The 19,835-nt window shown below is 40.9% G+C and overlaps 3 protein-coding genes across 8 annotated transcripts in view; 2 read left to right on the forward strand and 1 right to left on the reverse strand.

Annotated features, from left to right (window-relative positions):
* The window catches only part of igf2bp2a (insulin-like growth factor 2 mRNA binding protein 2a), a 46,550-nt gene extending 43,165 nt beyond the window's left edge, over window positions 1-3,385 (forward strand). For all 4 annotated transcript variants that reach the window (XM_051071851.1, XM_018702361.2, XM_018702362.2 and 1 more), the window contains one exon: window positions 6-3,385. In XM_051071851.1, coding sequence (XP_050927808.1) covers window positions 6-104 — 99 coding nt within the window. In that variant the 3' untranslated portion in view covers window positions 105-3,385. The remainder of the gene's footprint in view (window positions 1-5) is intronic.
* tmem41aa (transmembrane protein 41aa) lies at window positions 2,370-9,161 on the reverse strand. Its single transcript, XM_018702366.2, has 5 exons — window positions 8,877-9,161; window positions 7,904-8,054; window positions 7,212-7,373; window positions 6,536-6,674; window positions 2,370-6,333 (listed from the first exon to the last, which is right to left on the reverse strand). Exons 1-5 carry the CDS (start codon window positions 9,053-9,055, stop codon window positions 6,113-6,115), a joined length of 852 nt encoding a protein of 283 aa, XP_018557882.1. The 5' UTR covers window positions 9,056-9,161; the 3' UTR covers window positions 2,370-6,112.
* Window positions 8,858-19,732, forward strand: ehhadh (enoyl-CoA, hydratase/3-hydroxyacyl CoA dehydrogenase). 3 transcript variants are annotated; one of them, XM_018702359.2, is made up of 7 exons: window positions 8,858-8,994; window positions 11,602-11,705; window positions 12,642-12,811; window positions 13,705-13,816; window positions 14,414-14,516; window positions 17,172-17,515; window positions 17,844-19,732. In XM_018702359.2, the coding sequence occupies exons 3-7, from the start codon at window positions 12,671-12,673 to the stop codon at window positions 19,094-19,096; spliced, it is 1,953 nt and encodes a 650-aa protein (XP_018557875.1). In that variant the 5' UTR covers window positions 8,858-8,994; window positions 11,602-11,705; window positions 12,642-12,670; the 3' UTR covers window positions 19,097-19,732. The 3 variants fall into 3 exon arrangements, with proteins under 3 accessions (XP_018557875.1, XP_018557876.1, XP_018557873.1); XM_018702360.2 differs by having other exon boundaries at window positions 8,863-8,983; XM_018702357.2 differs by lacking the exon at window positions 8,858-8,994 and adding an exon at window positions 9,508-10,288.
* Window positions 19,733-19,835: the final 103 nt, after the last annotated feature.

Here is a 19,835-nt window from a genome sequence, read left to right on the forward strand (position 1 = left end):
AACAGACTGCACAGAGGAAGATCCGGGAGATCATACAGCAGGTCAAACAGCAGGAACAGAAACACCAGCAGGGCGCCGCTGTGTCACCGCACCACTCCAAGTGACCAGCGGGGCATCTTCAGTGGGCGCCAGCCAATGAATGTAGCCCTCCCAAACGGACAGAGACCTACCCAGACAAAGGCCAAGGCCAAGGGGGACATGCAGGGCAGACCAGCAGCACCGGGATCAAAACCAAAGAACTTTACTAGGGGGGAAACGAGTGAGAGCCAAAGGCTGAGGGCATTGTGTGCACTGCCAGCCCTGTGAGAGCAGATAGAGTGGGAGAGACCGTACTGATATAATACAATTAAAAAAAAAAGACCAAAAAAAATCTACAAGAAAGATGGAAATGGCAGAGAATTGGGAACTGTTGTTTTCACAGTTTTTAAAAAAAAAAAAAAGTAAACAGGAAATAGTATGTCGCCCTGCATAACGTTATCTCTTTAGTTGGACTAACATAGGCCTAACAAACAGATAAAGCAAGTGTATTAACACGAGCATATACAAGGCAATGTGATTGATATTTTTGGTTAGAACGAAAGCGAGTGACAATGGACCTACTCTTACAAGAGTTTGAGATATTCAGATTGCAAGATTAAATATCCTTAGCAGTATTAATACAGAGTAGAAAATTATATTGATACACACCAGAGAGTATGCACTGTTATTTTTCTACCAAAATGACAGTACGACTTGGTGTAGTTTTTAATATTTTGCTTGTTTCAGAGATTGACTGGGCTGTGACAGCCACGCAAAGCGGTTTCCCTTGTTTGTTCACACTTAAGGCCACTGAAATCAAAAAACAAAACCCCTGTAAGTTAATATGGTGAATGGTTCTGAGTCTTTGTAACAAGCCTGTGTGTGTGCCAACACAAAAGATAACGTCCCTTTGAAATGTCTCTCACCATTCATATCTGATGCTACACTTATTTCTTTTTCTTTCTTTCTTCTCTGCTAATCTCTGCTTCACTTTCTCATCACTTTCTCTCATCTGGCATTATGGGTTTTTTTAATAGGATAAAAATATTTGTTGTCGAGAAACACTTTTTTTTCCGTAGCCTTTTGATAACATTGAACTGACTGCCACTTTCGCTCAATAGAGGTTAAATGCCACCGAGGGATTTTTATTTTTTAAACCAGTAAACTGGTATCACTCTCCCATGCTGTACAGTAGTAGACTATATCTATATTCATGCTTGTTGTCCTGATATATAAAAAAAATCAAAAGGATGTCTCTGAAGGCATTCTCCTCGACGATCAGAGCAAAAATTGACGTCTTAAAAAAAAACAACGGTGCACCTTTGCTTGTTAACAGGCGACCAATCGTTTTGAATGTGCACTGCCTCACGCTTGGCCTTATGAGGACGTCACAAGGGCCAGCACAAAATGTGAGCCGAGGGCCCAGAGAGGGGACAGGGGGTCTGAGGGAGGGGAGGGTGGGAGGGGTGCAGACTTGTGGTGTGTGGAGTGGCAGTGAGGAAACGTTTTGGGGGTTACAGGGTGGGGGGTGGGGGGGATTATAGGGAGGCACTGTATGACCTGTGGTACACACACAACCGCAAACGTGACCGCAGCCGCGTTTGGCTTTAACCCTCTCTTGTCAGGGAGCTTTCTAAAACGGCATGACAGCTGTGAATGTACAATATGCAGCCTTTTTAGAAAATATCACCCCTGCCGTGTCCAGCAGGCCAGGCCGGAGGCACAGACACACAGATTGTCATTCTCACTCGCGCTCTTTTCTTTTAACTTCACTGTTTGTTGTTTTATTTTGGCGAGCTGCCCATAACCCCCCCCCCCCCCCCGACTGCTCTGCTGTGAGCACACTGGACACGCACGCCCTGGTGTCCCTTTGTGCTTTACTTTGGAGACCATGGAAGCTTGTTGCCTTATTTTGTCACCTTTCAGACATCACCCATCAGCTTCATCTTCCAGACGCAAGGTTATTGCCAATACGCACAGCTTCCTCCGCGTGTGTATGTGTGTGTGCGTGTGCGCATGTGTGTGTGTGTATATATATAAAAAGAGAGAGTAATATTTATGAATCTATTTTTTTCCTATTTTGTGATGAGAGCTATTGATAAGAAACAAAAAGAAAAACAAAGTCCTTTTCTTTTTTTCCTCAGTGGGACACTGCCATATTATTTTGAAGGGAAGTGTTTATTTTCTTGAAAACTAGACTATGAATAATAATATAAATAAAACCTGAAAAAATAGGAGAACAGTAAAGCGAACGACCGTGCTAACTTTGGTCAGGATGTGAACAGTGCGCATGTCAGTATTGTGATCTACCTCAGGCTTCAGGGTACCTCAGTCCAATCTTTCATTTCCCCTTTTTCCACATTTTGTATGCCTTGTTAACCTTGTTGATCATTTTGAGCGTTTTTAATTTTTCTTTTTTAATGAAAAACAAAAAAAAAGATCAAGAGAAAAGATCTACAGTAATCTCTAAGCTTTTCAGGTCCAGCTGACTAGTGAAACTTTGTAAACCGTAGTCAACTCTGTTGGACTGTCTTTGCCTGGACGCCAAACAACCTCTTAATGATACACGTCAAAGGATTTCCAAGTCGATTTTCGCTAGATAGGAATGAAGAGCAGGATCTAAGGGGTACATACCTGCCCGAAGTGGTTCTGAATGTGGATGTTGTGTACTGATTTCACCATCAATGAAAGGAAAAAAAACAAAAAACAAAAAGAACATACAAATCGGTTGATAGAAACAGAAACTAACCAACTGTACCTCCTGTTTTTCCCAACTGTACCTCCAGGTTTTTTGAAACTTAAAAAAAAGAAAATTAAAAAAAAAAAAAACAATGAAGTTTATTCACTTGTGAAAAAAAAAAGAATTTTATAATAATCCACCCCAATCTTACCAGCTCTATTTGATAACAGCGTACTCTGGGGTTGATTTGAAGAAAACACGAAACTGCAAAAATACACTGACAGGACTCTTGAACGTGGTGTAAAACCCTAGTCTTCTGTGTAGAATGTAGAACAACTCTAGTCGTTGAAATGTCACTGTGTACGACAAGATAACTGTATATCTGTAAACATGTACAATAGAGTCACACATAAATGCATCGTTTTCTGTCTCTCTATAACACTTACCAGTCTGCACCTGCATTGTGAGAGATGGTGGGAGAGGTTTAGAGTGTCACAGCTTCTCACAAACTGACCTCTAAATGGTTTTCTCATCAATCTACCAATATTATTTTAATTTTTTTTTTTTTTTTTTTTTTTTTTGTGCTGTACATTTCAGAATTACCTCTCAGAATCCAAGGCTGACTTTAGTTACTAAAACCGATGTAGGGCAAAAGAATTAAATAAATGGATGATATAGTGAAAGTTAGTGTTTGTCTTTGGAGTTTTCTTAACTGTCGAGAGATTTTTTTTTTTTTGGACGGCAGACCTATGTCATCAGATGAGGTGGATCATTTTTGTCCCAGTGATCACACAGACTAGCAGTGCTAAAATAAATAAACATTAAAGGTCTATCAAAACTCACACAATGCCTGAGGCTGTTTCAGCAAGCCTCCCCACAGCCAGTACAGTACCTCATACTGATGACGATATAGCTCACCAGACCTGATTAAGATACCCTGACCTTACCCACACGAATGCAGTACGGTGCTTCTACTCCAACGCATGACTCCTGTGGTGGTCTGCTTCACTGTAGTTGGGCGGGTCAAGGAGAAAACGGCTTTTCACAGTAGCACTGGAAATTGTAGTTAGTCAGTCATGGTTTGTTTTGACTGTCAGGAGTAGTTTTTTTCTTTTTCTTTCTTTCTTTTTTTTTAGAAGCAGTTTTGAAGTTGAGGCTCTTTCCTTGCATTGCATTGCAGAGGACTCTTCAGACCTCTGTCTCTCTCTCTTTTTTTATGGCTCTTTATAAGCACAGGTTTTCCTCTAGCTGGTTCAGTTTCGCTATGGTGTTGAGAGCGGAGCATCCTGGTTGTTGCTCTGCGGGGCAACTGCAATCTGAGGCTAAACTTGTCAAGATGGTAGTAAACTTTTTTTTTTTTTAACTTCCAAGGATAGTTGTTTTCTAGGTTTTGTGGGGTGTTGCTAGGCATTAATATTCAGTACCAGAAAACCACAATTACACACATCACTGAGGATGTACAGTGTTGTTAGTCATATCACACAGTGGTTGGATAGTTTTAGGCTTTATTTTGTTTTCTGTTGATCTGGTTTTCTCGTCATTTACACTGATTTAATAATGCAGTACGTCTGGAGCTTGCTTTAATATTCATTCCTGTTAGATCACTACCAATAATAGTAGCTGTTACAATGTGGTTGAAAAATATCCTAGCTAGGGTTTTGAACATATGTGGGAATGAGAATGGCAAAAAATATATAAATTAAAAAAAAAAAAAGCAAGTGGATATGACTGTATGACAAGCTGGAGGGTTGACAGAGTATCCAGGTCTGAAAATAAAAAGGTGATTAAACTTGTTCTGCCTTTGGGACTGAACAGCAAAGAGGGCATTTAACAACCATCCAAAAAAACAATTATGGATAAGCTGAGGAAGGATTTAGTAGGAGAACCACAGCAGTGTTTTTTTTGTCCCATCTTCTTGTTCAATGAGAAAACACAAAGCATTGCATGAGACTGTTGTAGGCGATCCAGTATGTACTACACTTCATATAGCACTAGACTTTTGTGGTTTTACATGGATCCATTTCTTAACGGCATTTCACCATTTGGGAGATTCCTTTTGTTTCCTCAGTAGGTCAAAACCCTCAAGTCCTACATTTCCCACGGGCCAAAAGGTCCCAAACACCTCAAGGTAATTGGTGACTGTGCGCTGGACAGACATATGATCCATTTTTAATACATCTCATGGATCCATGCCTTTCTAGTAACAGCCATGCTGTTGTTTTGAGTTGTGAGTGAACTGTATTGCTGAGCAACCTGGATCTGAGCAATAAAGAATATTTGAAAGAAAGTATTGGTTTCCACATGTTTACTGTTCTATTATTCAAGTTTTTTTCACCTTTGAAATAAAGATCTGATTTATTTTAAATGTCACAGCCATGTCACATGTCATTACACACACATTAACCCACATTAAGGAGTTACAGAATGACATTTTATATAGTACAGACTACAGACACTGTAGGGCCAAGATACTGTTCAAAAGACACATGGACACGTAATAAGAGGCAGCAAAGAAAGATTTTGAAGTAATATTAAGGCTTGGTTTAACCGAGGCCTCACACTGCGTGAAATAAATGCACATTCACTTTCAAATAAAGAATCTGACTGATTAACATCAAGACACTTTAAATCAGGGCTGTACATTTAGTTACAAAAAAATAAAGTATTTCAATTGGTTCCGTAAAATGACGTGGCACTCTGGTCTTTCTGAGGCCAAATTCTGGTCTCTTAATTACACTGTACAATTTGAAAAACTTGTAAAAACTTCCCTATATACTTAATTACAATTTGTACTGAAATTACAAAATGTGATTGTCAAACAAGAAAAAATACAACTTCAAGCTGTGTAGTGTATCCAGAAAACATAATCAGTATTTCAGTTACAAAAGACATAACTTACACAAACCCAACAAAACAATTATCTGAACCATCTGCCTCTAGATGTATGGGTAGACCTTTAACCTATACATTAATTTGTTCCACTTGTCAATGCTGGAGGTAGAAGTTTAAGTCTCTAACTGCATGACAGGCACTTTGAATACTAGCTCTTTCAATACTAGTATGAGCAAAATGTCCTTAAAATCCTTCCCTCTTTCCATATTACTGTACATTCATACATCTATATACATATACTGTGTATGCTGTACCCACACAAGTTGTGGTACAGAAACACCAACATCTGGTAACACAGCATACACAACTTTGAATCCCATTGTGACAGCTTCATCATTTTTTTTAAAGCTACCTTCTCCATGCCCAGGTGGCTCCAGAAAAATAAAGCACTCCAGATAAAAGAGGCCGTCACACACGTGTGTGTGAACAAAGGTTTTCTGAAGAGTCTCCACTTTAAATACATTCACTTTTGAGGACAGAGCACATCGAAACACCAAGGGACAAAGTAATTTCCGAAGCAAATCACTGGACCTTCTTATCTGTGATGAGTCCGTTCTGCGACTGGACATCCAATCTGAGACGCCTCTGACTGTAGTGGCGGATGAGAGCACCGGGCAGCAGAGCCATGCAGGCAATGGCCAGCAGCTGCAGCAGCCGCTCCCAGGAGAACAAGTCATCCAGCGACGATACCTCAGACAACATGACGCCTGTCTGGACGCAGATGAAGTTGTACGGCAAGAGACCTATGAAAGAAGATTATTTGCAGAACTGAGAGAAATACTTTGGTATTATTATTTGAACTGGTTGACAATTAATGAAAAAAAGGCCCTCATCTCTTAAGGAGTGTAAACACAATCACCTCTACCATCAGCAAACATTTTGTCATTACATCATTTACTAACAGCTCTAACAAGCCATCAGTTAGGGTGATCCATGTGTGCTTACCAATGAAGACTGAACAGAAGAAGAAGGTGATGGGGATGTTGACAATCGGGGCAGACATGTTCAGAAACCAGTTGGGTGTCATGGGAAAGAATCTCAGGAAGAGCAGAAAGAAGAACAGACTGTCCTGGTTCTCCTCAACCTGGGAAGAGAGATATCAGATGTTAAAGAAGAATCTATGAAGAGAGAGCAGATGCCAGTTTCCTTTTTTTTTGCAATTTCTCTTTGGCTATCAATGTTATGTCACGTTGTTTCTGATACTGAAAATCCAGCATCAACTGGCAGTAAACACTGTAACAAGTTGTGAAGCGTTTCACCAGGAACATGACAAGAATTATTATTTTACTTGGTTATGGTGCGATCAGATCCATTTCGGTGACTAACACTGCAAAACTAAATCTGCTGTCGCTTGTGGGAGGTGATAAAACCTGTGAAGGCGTCCACCCATATCCGTAGAGATTTTACAGAAAAAATTGCAAAAGCAGGTTTTCATTGGGACCCTCAGAATGGGGTACAACAGATCATTTTCTCTCTTTGTAGAATATCTACACACCTGGATGAACAGTTAATTACTGACCTGGTGCATTAATGCTTCACAAGTTTGTATGTTGTTAAATATAATTCTGTACTGACAGTTTCAATATCTGTTGCACTGAATTAGTTGTTTACACAGATGTACCTTCCTCTGTAGCATGGAGACTTTATTAGGAAAGAGGTTCACAATGTAGCGTTTTCCGAAGGCCTGGGACAGGAGATAGCACATAGTGGAGCCCACAGTGGTGAGTGCACAGGCTAGCAGCAGTCCTTGATACGGTCCAAATATAGCTCCTGCAAGAATGTTCTGCACAAAGACAAGTAGAGACAAAGAGACTTGTGTTACGACATATCCTAAATATGTGTGTAATAATCAGCTCTGACAAACTTTGTGATCAACAGCGGTTTGAAGTGTAAGCCACTGGGTGAGGGCCACTTTAACCTGCATGTGGTTTGTGGTTTTGGCCTCTTCTCTATGCTGTGCTGCACAGTCAGCTCTGCAGAAAGTATTACAGTGAGTACAGTGAGCTGTCAACAGAACAGCATGGCTGTCAAACAAAAGCAAATGTGACAGTCCTTTGTTGTTTGCACTAGATAAGTATTTTTATCCTCTGCAGCGTGTCTTCTTTAAAGAAGAAACCCGAGCCACACACTACATGCCGGTCAACAGCCTTTCCCGTTTTCCTTCATGCAAGCCTAAATTCTTTTACTCCTACCAAGCATGACAGTTTGTGTCAAATCTCAAATCCACGTGTGTTATTTTTCTGTCAAACATATTCAATATTCTTGTCATCCGACATCAGTACAAAGAACGTCTTAGAATATTTTTTACCTTACCAGGAACGAGGATCCAGGAATGGCAAAGGACTGCTTGTACAGATATGCACTACAAAAGAGCAGCAGGACATATCCAGTGTGCTCTGTCTTGTAAAACTGCAGGAGCTCAGCCAGTTCCCTCAGCTCCTCCAAGTCTGAAGGGAATTTCAACCTATGGGAACATAAAAACTCAAGTTAGTCACATCATCCACTCATCCATGCTCAGAAAGATTTGAGAAATATGGACAAAATCTGACTTAATCATCTATAATGTCTCAATATTGACAAAGTATATCTAATAACAGAAGTTTCCAAGGATTTCTGCCATATTTGTTTAGATCTAATTGTTTAATAGAGATATAATGATTAGCCGATGGATCAATTTGGTGATAAACATTAAGTAAACCTGCAATATCTTACTGTTATCAATTAATCATTAACTTACGTTTTGTAACGTAAAATACAAATAATTGACTGTAAACTTCTTGACTCAATGCTCTGCACAAAACTACCACACTGTGAGATTTCAATAGGGATTTTTCACTATCATGTTAGTGACCTAATGATTAGTTAATCATTTCGTTGACAAATGATAGATTAGGCTATATTGTAATTGATCTATCATACTCTATTAAGCACATTACCTATGGTTAATTCAGAGTGGTAGAATACTTCACACACAAGCATAAAAATACATTTTACACTATTGTTTAACAATGACTTGCTTCATTTATCAAGAGCATTTGACCCAATATTATGTTCGATAAGTGTATAACATAAAATCAGTCAGTTTATGAGCATAACTGGTGTTTAGTGTTTATGACTGGTTATGGTGCCTTTGTGTATGTGTGTGAAGGGGAGAGAGGATGAGATGGGGGAATGCTAACTTTAGCTGGATACTAACAGTGACGTTACAGTAGCATACAATTTAAATACCACTTTAAATGCTGCGGGTAGTGTCAAACCTCTCCTGCTAACAGCTAACATCAGTCACCTGCTGGTTTCCTCCGCGCTGTCAGGGGGCTGCAGCTTCTCGGACTCTGAGTCCAAATGTTCTTTATCGGTAGCTGAATGAGGACGTCGCCGGGGTCCTGCGGGCAGGTACAGTGACAGTGAGTACAGGTACAAGCTGGCAGAAACAACTACAGCGACTAATCCGACGAGAGAGCGCATATTTGTTGCCTCTGTATTCAGTGAGTAGAATAGATAGAAACAACTGTCGGCTAACTGCCGCAGCGACGTCACATCCCGGTATCAACTTCTTCTTTGGTGTTTAGGCGGTTTGCATCCCCGCAACAACGAACTTAAAGTTATTGTAATATTTAAGTTAAAAAAAAAAAAACAATATTGAAAGGTAATTACGTGGTACATTAAAATATGTTTTAAACATATTAACAGAGAAGGGGGAAATGGGTAGAGACAATTTCGTTTTCTGTTCCAGGCCAGGTGGTGGCGATAATGGTCTGGGTTGTTGAATTTAACTGTCGTTTGAAAGCAGGGCTGCGGTCGAACAGTAATTTTTTGCTCAGGACAGTTCCTAACTGGGTGAAATGACCCGGAAGCATCTAAGTGACAGCCATAATAAGAGCTGGTCGAATTCTCTAAAGGAAGCATCTATCTTATCTCCTTTAACATAGGACACACAGAACCGTCCTTTGCGAAAGGCAAGGAGAGGATACCGTCCCACAATTCTACAAATCTGTAACTATGGATTTGTCCTCTTCGTCTCATGACGAACAGACAGATTTAATTTATAGTCATTATCATAATTACAACTAAGAACTCTACATGTATATTCCTTTCATGATATATTATTTCAACATTTTAGCCTTTTTGTTTTTATTTTCAACAATATCTATTTTGTTGTTTCCTCTGCGTTACTGATGTTTAAATGTTCCCTGTGTAGAAAATGAAAACATAAATTCTGTAGGAGGTGTGATTCTGTGTTGGACAGAAATTGAATTGTAGCTTACAGCTGTACATGTCTTCCATGTGTTATAAATAAAGTAAAAAAAAAGTTTGTTTAAAAAAAACCCTAGTGTAGTGCTAATTCCTTATCAAATCTCCTTCACATCTTTCCTTGATCTCATGACGTTTTCCAATGAGGTCAAGGAAAAGTGGTTAGGAAAGGAGTTTTTTTTTTTATATAGTATTCGACCGCAGCCCAGCAGTCAAGAAAGCGAAGAAGAACAGAAGCGTTTGGAAGTATGCATGTCTACGCGGTGTGAAAGTGTGGCAAAGGTGATGTCTTTCTGCCAGCAACAGTGAAGTTTCAAAGTTCAGCCTGCACACCAAAAAGAAGTGCGACAACTTGCACTGCTCGATCGACATCATGGCGAAATATAGTCGTGTTTCAGAGTCCGTTGGCTTGATTACTCTACAAAATCCGCCTGTGAACGCGCTCAGGTGAGCTGAAGTCACAATCAAGGCTGCGGGGTGTCTTTAATTACAAGATCCGTAATATTTGCCTTGAGGGGTACAACTTTCTGCAACTTCGTAGGCTTGGGTGATTTTTGGTAAAGCATTAGAGCTATACTTGCATAAGAAAACGTGCACACAACATCACTTTGTGGTCAAGAGAATAACTTGAATTTGTGAGGTCAAGATAAAGAAGAAAAACACACACACACTTTGCCAGGGGGTGGCGTCAGAGGAAAGGTTTTTGTTAGATGAAGCCGTATTGGAATGTAACGAATTACATTTATTTAAGTACTGTACTTTGCTTGAGTATATGGATGTTAAGCTTCTTTACACTTTACACTTGTTCTTTTGACATACAATGCCTTGTACGTTATCAGTATACCATAATTTAATGCTGCTTGTTTTTATGGAAATGTATCAGTAATAATATTAGTAATGATAATAAAGTGCTCTGAAACTGACAGGGGCCATTCTGCTGCATGATGACCTCTGTTGATACTGAAAGTACATTTTGCTGATACTTGTTACTTTTTACCTAAGTAAAAGTTTGGCTACAGGACTTTTACTTGTAGTGATAGATTTTTCAACTGTGGTATTTCTAATTTTACCTAAGTAAATAATCTGTATCCTTCCTCGACACGTGATCTATATATATCCAATGGACTCCTGAGGACATCTCAGACTCTGCTCCACAGGCTCAGTTTTACTTGTCAGAAATGACTCACTATCACCACATGATGCTTCACAACAGCAAACCCTCAAAATTAATGACTTACTTCTCCTAGGGTTTCACTGAGAGCAGTTCACACACTTACACATGGTGCCTCAGCTGTGGAAATAAAGGAGGGGTACTTTTCTCAAACATATTAATCATGTCCACTTCTCTATTTAGGCCACTGCTGAATCATTTTATAGAAACATATTTAATATATAAAGTATGGTTTGTTCTCAATAATGCATATCTGGTGAATTAAATAGATTTCATAATGCACTTTGTCAATGGCCTTTATTAAAGATGACTCCAAGGATGGAGCCATAGAGAGCAAGCTATAAAATTATAGCAATAATAAAAATTTACAGTAAATCAAAAAAAATTGTAAAGAGGGTTTTGCCTTAAAGAGAAAGGAATCTCTGCAGCAGAAAGGCCCATCTCTTAATACTAACTAATAACAATTTAAAAGCTAACACATTTCAAAATTCAGTATTTCTGAAGAGGACTGACTGAATTTAAATCTGCACTTGTATGTACCAATATTATAAACCCATTGCCCTGTAAAAATGTGTTTTATTTTATACAGTGCAGCGGTGAGGCAGGGCATCGTTGACACGGTGGAGAGAGCACTCAGTGATCCAAAGGTGAAGTCAGTGGTTATCTGTGGCCAGAATGGAATATTCTGTGGGGGTATGGATGTTTTTTTTCTTCTTCTTCTTCTTCATTTCCCATAACTGGTATGAACATGCCCTTAGCCATAAGACTGCAAAAACTCTTGTGAAAAGGTATCACTCCAAGACATTCTGGTTGCAAGCAATGGGTTCATCGGGTTCCACACCCCACATTGTTAACTTGATTTCTTCCATTCACTGATTTTCATAAGGACTGCTGAATTTTTTATTCAAATAGCCTTCACCAGCAATAAAAGAGATTCACTTTGAACTTGAATGTCAATGTGTAGTACATTTAAAGCACATTATTCTTATTGTAATTGGTCCAAGGTTAAACATGGTGAATGAAAGTACATTTCATAGATTTTTAAACAATCATTTGTGCTGTGGATGCACTCAATGCAGAAGGCAGTCGAGGCGGGAGGGAAAAGAATATTACAACCCTATATATGAATTGGAACTGGATTTCATTAAAAAAAAATTAAAAAGAAAGAAACATGTAGAATTTCTCCATGCATAGCATTCAAAAGAATATACCTTCAGTGTTGCTGATGGAATCATATGATGACAAAATCAAAAGTACGTAATTGCACTAGAAGGCTGAGATAAATATTCCTCAATAGATCATGTTTATTAAAGAATGAGTATGGCTCATTAAAGTGTGAGTGTTATTAAATAAGCATGAACTGTTGAAGAATATTTCAAAAAGAATCAGCAGTAGTGTTGTAACTAAATTATTAAGTTACTGTCAAAATAGTTGGCTGTTAATTTTTTTGACAAATTTTATTCCAGCTCAAATCAGCAGTGTCTGTGTGTGTGCGTATGTGTTTTTTTTTAAACCAAAGTGGGCTGTAATATGTAATCTCCCTTCATCCAGCTGACATCCAGACAGATGTGTAACCAGATGCACCTCATAAAACCACAGATAACATCATCGGCTTAATTTGCATAACAGGGGCGGACATCAAAGAGTTTGGGACGAACATGTCTGGGCCTCTGCTGGTGCCGATGATCCACGCCATCGAGGCTGCAAACAAACCAGTGGTGGCAGCCATAGAGGGGAGCGCTTTAGGCGGAGGCCTCGAGTTGGCCCTTGGCTGTCATTATCGAATCGCTCACTCCAAAGTTAGTTCACGCTTCAGATCTCTCTGTCTCTCTCAGTCAGTGTCTCTCTAATGTCAGTGTCGAGCTGCATCAGCATCTGACTGACAGTGTTGAATTACATGTTACAGAGTGACTTGTCATTGAATTGCTATGTTTCCAGAGTCATTAAAAGTAAGACCAGTTCATATTTGTTTTGTCAGTTAGAAAAAAACAAAATGTAATTCCTTCTAAATAACCAGTACTTCCCCAGAGGAACAAATACAGACATATTCTTGAGATTATCTTATTCTGTGATGTAAAAGCAGATTTTATTTAACCACCTTCTACAAGGATAGGCTGAAAAGTTCATAGGTTGACCAAGAAGGAGTTATGCCACAGCAATGAAACTTGGCATGCATTAAATTCAACCTTTCCTGATACTAACTGCATTGTTTCCTTCCAGATAAACCCACAATGAAGAAGTAGTTTGAAAAGCAGTACTAGAGAGAGATTTTGTGAATATGGATAAAATTTGGCACTGTGGTGTTATCAAATATCTGCAGAAAAAGGTTTTAGCCCCTGAAGACATTCATGCTGACATGGTTGCTACATTAGGGGATGATGCTCCAGCTTTATCAACTGTGAAAAAGTGGGCAGCTGAATTCAAGAGGTAACATTGGTGGATAACATTGATGGAAGTAATGCGTGGACTGCAGGGGAGACTGTGTTGAAAAATAAACATTTGGTCTAATTCAACCATTGCATCATGGTCAGCCTATGAACTTTTCAGTCCCCCCCTCCCCCCACCGTAAGCTATGAAATAATCAATGTAATGTATTTACTTGCCAGAGACAGCTGTGTCTGTGAATGTCATGCAGACCCACTGTTCAGTACCTTCCTCATTCATCACACTCTGTGGCTTTGTGTCCTCTCAGGCCAGACTGGGTCTTCCAGAGGTGACTCTGGGTCTGCTGCCAGCTGCAGGGGGAACCCAGCGTCTGCCAAGGCTTATTGGGGTCCCAGCTGCCTTAGACCTCATCACCACAGGTAGCAAAGACAGGTTAACCTTGCCTAACTTTTTCATGGGTTTAGACAAACCAGATACAGGAAAGTATCAGCAAATACAAAGAAGTCAACATACGCAATAGTTTGTTTTTTCCTACAGTATTCAGTTTGTCCACCCACCTTTTGTGTATTTGATTTGTGGTCCAAAGTTTATACAACATGCAAATGTTCCTGTATGTTATAGTCATGAGAGTCAATTATTAACATTGCCTTGGCAGAGCTGTCGATTAACACTGTACACAGGTATAATGCTGCTGTTGCTGAGAAACTGGTAGTTTACTCTGATGACCAGCAGGTGTCAGCATGTGTTAAGTTTACCCATCATCACTGGCAGTGACACCTCTTGTGTCGTTATCTGAAATGTTTAGGCAAACTGTAAATCATCTTTTTCTTTTCTAAGACTATTGATTTGGCATTTTGTCTTTATTTGATAAAGGCCAGAATCAAACAAGGACATGTTACAGTTATAAGGTCACAATCACAAGGACAACAAGACACTCTGTGTTATTCCCTGCCTAATAATTTGAATTGTCACATGTCACCCATGTAGACCCTTGATGTCTTTCATGTCTCCCACAGGCCGCCACGTCACTGCTGCTGAGGCACTGCAACTCGGAGTAGTGGATCAGGTTACTGATCACAGCACTGTGGATGCTGCTGTAAAGTTTGCCCAAAGTGTTGCAAGGTGAAACAGAAAAAACCCCTAAGAGCACAAAGTACCCACTGGTTTAAAATCCACTTGCTCCTCGCTGGTTTAAAGATTAACAAAGTAGAAGGAACAGAAATCCCTCCTAGAGCAGTTATTTTGGGCAAGCCCGACCTCAAGAAGTGTTGACATGTAGGTTATGGAAGTCAAAGGAAGCAGAAAACACAGCAGGCAGATCCTCCGCAACAGAAGCCATAAATGTTTCATGCTCTGTCAGATGTGCTCTGATGTCTTCACTGCGTTTGCTGTATTATTCAGAAGGGCGAAAAGGGACAAACTTTCCTAGAATATTAATAATGGCCCCTCGCCAGTCATTTGGTGGATGAGGATTGCCTTGCACCCATGAATCAGACTCATTTACGCACTGAATGGATTTCTAACTTGTAAGTGTGCCATGTCCCTGCAGTTTAGGTGGAATGATTTCTCTGTCTGTGTAAAGGATAACCCATTCAGATTTGCAACATAGTGGTAATGGTGACAGACCACACTTAGAGGGGAAAAAGAAATAAAACAGCATAGAAGACTGATTTTACTGAGCTCTTAGAAAGAAAAAAACATGATCTTTTGCTTTTTATATGAGAAGAGTCATATGAGAGGAATGATTCCCAGTGCTTCCTGTCTTTATGGTAAGCTGAAGCTAGTGCCCTGGCACATGCTTCATATTTAATGTACAGATGTGAGAGTGGTGTCAATCTTCTCATCAGAGTCTCAGCAAGAGAGGGAATAAGTGTATTTCCCAAAAAAGCATTTAAGAATGTTATATCTGCTTTGGTATTGTGAACCTGCACACAAACCACCCACTCTGGTGTGTGATTTTGTGTGTTAAAATTGTCCAAGTACATGAGGGGAAGATGTATTTTGTTCAGCTTTGCTTCAACAGAACCCTGGTTGTACAAGCACCTTTAATTTTTCTGCATGAAATGAACATGAGATGATGTTTTCATGACTGTAGCCAGTGAGTTACTTGCTTCAGAGATGCCATCTTCAACCGTCTGCTGCCAGCTTGCTTGGCAATGATAGCTAATTTATAAGATATTAATGTTAATAAGAAATCTGTTTTTTTTTTTTGTTGTTGTTGTTTTTTGCTAAAGGCACAATATTAGGCAGAAACTATCTCAGTAAATCTGTGTAAAATGTCAATAGCAAGTGTCGGATTGCATGTGGAAAAAGTCACAATCAAAAGATGATTGCAATCTCATGCTTTTTAGAGATGCTTTTTTTTTCCACACAACGCTGCCAAGATGACTTTGAGTGGGTGAGAAAGTCAGTGTTGTTAGTAAAGCTGAGGCTTAGACTGAGTCAGACAGAAAAGCCAGCAGCATACAAGATTGGAGATTTGGGGAGATAGAGAGAAAATCTGTGACGACTTTGACCGATACACCAGTCTTGAGTTGATTAGCAGGGGTGTTAAATGGGGATGGGGAAAAAATGTGTCTAAATTTCCAAATCAAGAGTAAGTGTTCGTGACACAGAGATGCACGGCTGGTGAGTCAACCAGCACAGGATAGATTTAGTCTGTCACAACGGATGAATGCAAACATAAGACACAATGCTGCCGTCAAGCTGACACACAGGTGTATATTCATGCACAAAGCAGTTTGTGCGCTGAAACTGGTGCACGTGTGGGCTCCAGAACGCACACACATTCCTCACATGCACAGATTCAAGTCTCGCCTGTGACAAGATTAACTTTTTTTTTACCTCAGTAGTCGCAACATCTGCGCGCTACATCTGTCAGGATGACCAGGCTTCCCACTCGCTGCACAACAAATCCACAGCTCAACCATTTACAGATTAACTGCTGCAATAATGCCTCCTAAAGTACATGTGATTTCACATTGCACTGCCTCACAAAATCATTCACTGACATTCCACTGTGGACAGAATGTACATTTAACTGGCCTGAGATGACCTTCACTTTTCATTCTTCATCTCTGATATATTGATACTGACAACTGTATTAGACAAAATTGTTAGATATTAGATTATGTGGACACCATGAATCAGATGCGGCTGCTGTCTCTTTAAGCTTTGCCATGGTGACCCAGTTTCTGGCCCAGACCCACGGCTGAGTGTAATTCAGTGGAGCTGTGAAGGATTCTGACTACTGTCTCATGTAATCATGTCAGAGGAGACAGGAATGGGAATTAAGATGCTTTTAACAAGGTTTAAGCAGAGTGGCTTTCTTCTTCACTCACATTGTTCCAAGGTTTAAATTGCCACAGACAGGAAGTGCTGTGTTGTAAAGTTTTTAGAGCTCTAGTATTAAATCTTCTCATGTAGTTTCACCTGGAAAATTGCTCCGGTATTGTACCACTGCTCACAGGCCAGAGAATCACAAAAATCCAATTTCCTTCCCCATTGCTCTCAGTTGGAAATTTACCAACTTTTTTGCCCAGAACCAAATTGTTGCTTTTCATTTAATTTCAGATCGGTGTTATTCAAGGTGAAATGTAGAGTCCTTCCGATTATCTTGGAAACGGTCTGTCAAATCACCCTGTAACTGGGTGATTTGGGTGTAACAGGTGTACATTTTGATTTGCTTTAAGCTTTAAACTGGCAGCAAAAGTCACAGAACTACAGATAAAAAGTCATTGCTATGGAGTCTCTTTTCTTCTCTGTTTCTATTTTAGGAAAACCGCTGGATGCCCGTCGTATAAGCACCTATCCATGTCCACGCCCATCTGATTTGGATGCTCTGTTTGAGGGAGTGATGGAGAAGGTGCGACAAAGTGCCCGTGGAGCCATAGCACCAGTTGCGTGTGTCCAGGCGGTCCGGGCAGCCGCTACCCAGCCCTACACTCAGGGCATGGAGCGTGAGAAAGAGCTGATGGCCACTCTCTTCACCTCGGGGCAGGCCCGCGCCCTGCAGTACTGTTTCTTTGCTCAGAGGGCTGTCAGCAGGTGGAGCATGCCCAATGGAGCCCGCTGGGACACAAGCAAGCCTAGGCCTGTTCATAAAGCAGCTGTCATCGGTAAGTGCTTTGGGCATTTAATTTCTAATGTCTGAGCTTCCAGTAAGCACAAGCACACTGACTCATCAAGCTATCTGTGTGGCATCTCCAAATTCACGTTGCCTATGGAAACTAAGCCCTCGTGTACAGTTCAGCTCAGTTTAAATGGATGAACTCTCTCTCCCCTGCAGGGAATATTGGATGTATGACAATGTGGATATGTGAAGCTCAGCAGCTTGTGCATTAAAATTGCAGGCTTTGGAAAAACTTCATGCTGCCAGGCTGAATCTATTCACAGTTAAGCATTGTTAATTTTTATATAGTCACCATATGATTTTGTCCTCTTAAGGTCTTGGTACAATGGGAAGAGGCATAACAGTGGCCCTGGCTCAGACAGGCTTGTCTGTGATCGCTGTGGAGACCCAGGAGAAGCAGTTGATGGACGCAAAGCAGGCAGTGTCAGGTATGTTGGAGCGAGGGGCTAGGAGACGTGGAGTGGCCCCTGCGCTTGATAAGATCAGTTACAGCCATGACATCCAGGCTGTAGCAGACGTTGATCTGGTCATTGAGGCTGTGTTTGAGGACATGGGTCTGAAGAAGAAAGTCTTCCAGCAGCTTGCTTCTATTTGTAGACCTGGTACTTTCCTGTGCACCAACACTTCTGCGCTAGACGTGGACCACCTGGCCTCTCAAACCCACAACCCAGAGCTGGTGGTTGGGATGCATTTCTTTGCCCCAGCCCACGTCATGAAGCTGCTAGAAGTGGTGTATGGACCACGGTCCTCTCCTCAAGCTGTGGCCACTGCCATGCAGCTGGGAAAGAAAATGGGCAAAGTCAGTGTGGCTGTTGGAAACTGCCCGGGCTTTGTGGGGAACCGGATGCTGAAGCCATACATGGAGCAGGCTTTCTTCCTCTTAGAAGAGGGAGCCACGCCTGAGTTGGTAGATCGAGCACTTGAGGAGTTTGGGTTTCCCATGGGTGTGTTCAGGATGTCCGACCTCTCTGGGCTCGACGTGGGCTGGAGGGTCAGAAAGGGGGACGGGCTAGCGGAGCCTGGTGCACCATCAGGGCAGCCAGCTAGAATCCGACAAGGCCGCCGGTACAGCCCCCTGGGAGACCTGCTCTGTGAGCAGGGGCGGTTCGGTCAGAAAACAGGCCAGGGATGGTACCAGTACAACAAACCTGGCAGTCAGGTAGCCAGGTCTGATCCCTGGCTTCACAGCTTTCTGGAGGGTTACCGAGCCCAGCACGGCCTGGTGGCACGTCGCATTGACAACCAGGAGGTGCTGGATCGTTGCCTCTATGCCCTCATCAATGAAGGCTTCCGTATACTGGAGGATGGAATAGCTGCAGGGCCTGAAGACATAGATATGATCTATGTGTTTGGCTATGGTTGGCCCAGGCACCGTGGAGGCCCTATGTTTTATGCCAGCATGGTGGGGCTGGGGAAGGTCCTGGAGAGGCTGGAGCACTACCACCAGGCCCACCCTGATGTGCCCTACCTGAAGCCCTGCAGCTTGCTCTGGAGGTTGGTGGCCAGTGGCAGCCCACCTCTCCATAAGTGGAGAGAAGTCATCAGGAAACTCCACAGCCAGCTTTAAATGTCACACATTCCAGCTTTAATATCAATACACTTGGTTAATGATGATCTTACACTACATTGCGTTTTTCAACATAATAATAATACTGATTTATTTTTATATATTATGCGTATGGGTAATGTAATAGGAGGCACTTAATATCTCTGATCAGCCAGTGGCCTTCTAAGCCTACACTGAGTTACCAGTTTATCACGTGTGCAGTCCTACCAAAATCCTATCTTTGTGAAGCTAACAGACTTTTTCTTGATGCTCTGTCAAAAATGTTAATTCAACTTGGTAATATATTGATTGTATTATTGTTTCTAACATTTTGTCTGCCTCATATTTGTAAGTGGGGGTGGACAAAATACTAGAAACAGCTTTGCATATATGGCAACTACTGCAAAAGTTAGAACAGAGCTGACTGAAACAGTGGCAACAGACCTGAAATTAAATCATGAGATTTTATGTAAATTGGTGATTCAGTATATACAATTATGTGAATGTCTTGTTTAACTCTGATCTGTAATAACAGATTTCTCAATCAGTGGTTTAATCTGTTGCACATTTTACTGTATGTAAAACATGTAATAACCCAAAGCTCATCTAAATATCATCTGATGCCTCAATAAAGAAATGTCATATACTTGCATATTAGATGTGTGTGAAGCTAGTGCACTATATATACAGTATTAATGTTCATTTTAGCTATTGTTCGGCATGTTGTTATTTTTTCATTCTGACCCCACAGGCAGGTGAC

This window comes from Lates calcarifer, linkage group LG1 (assembly GCF_001640805.2).
Source record: "Lates calcarifer isolate ASB-BC8 linkage group LG1, TLL_Latcal_v3, whole genome shotgun sequence".
Classification (NCBI taxonomy): Eukaryota; Metazoa; Chordata; class Actinopteri; family Centropomidae; genus Lates; species Lates calcarifer.

Coding starts and splice junctions, on each gene's coding strand:
- ehhadh (XM_018702357.2), top strand. CDS start 10,215: ATGGCGAAATATAGTCGTGTTTCAGAGTCCGTTGGCTTGATTACTCTA. Junction 12,812..13,704: donor ATCGAATCGCTCACTCCAAA/GTTAGTTCACGC, acceptor GTGTCCTCTCAG/GCCAGACTGGGTCTTCCAGA. Junction 17,516..17,843: donor TCATAAAGCAGCTGTCATCG/GTAAGTGCTTTG, acceptor TGTCCTCTTAAG/GTCTTGGTACAATGGGAAGA.
- tmem41aa (XM_018702366.2), bottom strand. CDS start 9,055: ATGCGCTCTCTCGTCGGATTAGTCGCTGTAGTTGTTTCTGCCAGCTTG. Junction 8,055..8,876: donor AGCGCGGAGGAAACCAGCAG/GTGACTGATGTT, acceptor ATGTTCCCATAG/GTTGAAATTCCCTTCAGACT. Junction 6,334..6,535: donor CTTCTGTTCAGTCTTCATTG/GTAAGCACACAT, acceptor CTTCTTTCATAG/GTCTCTTGCCGTACAACTTC.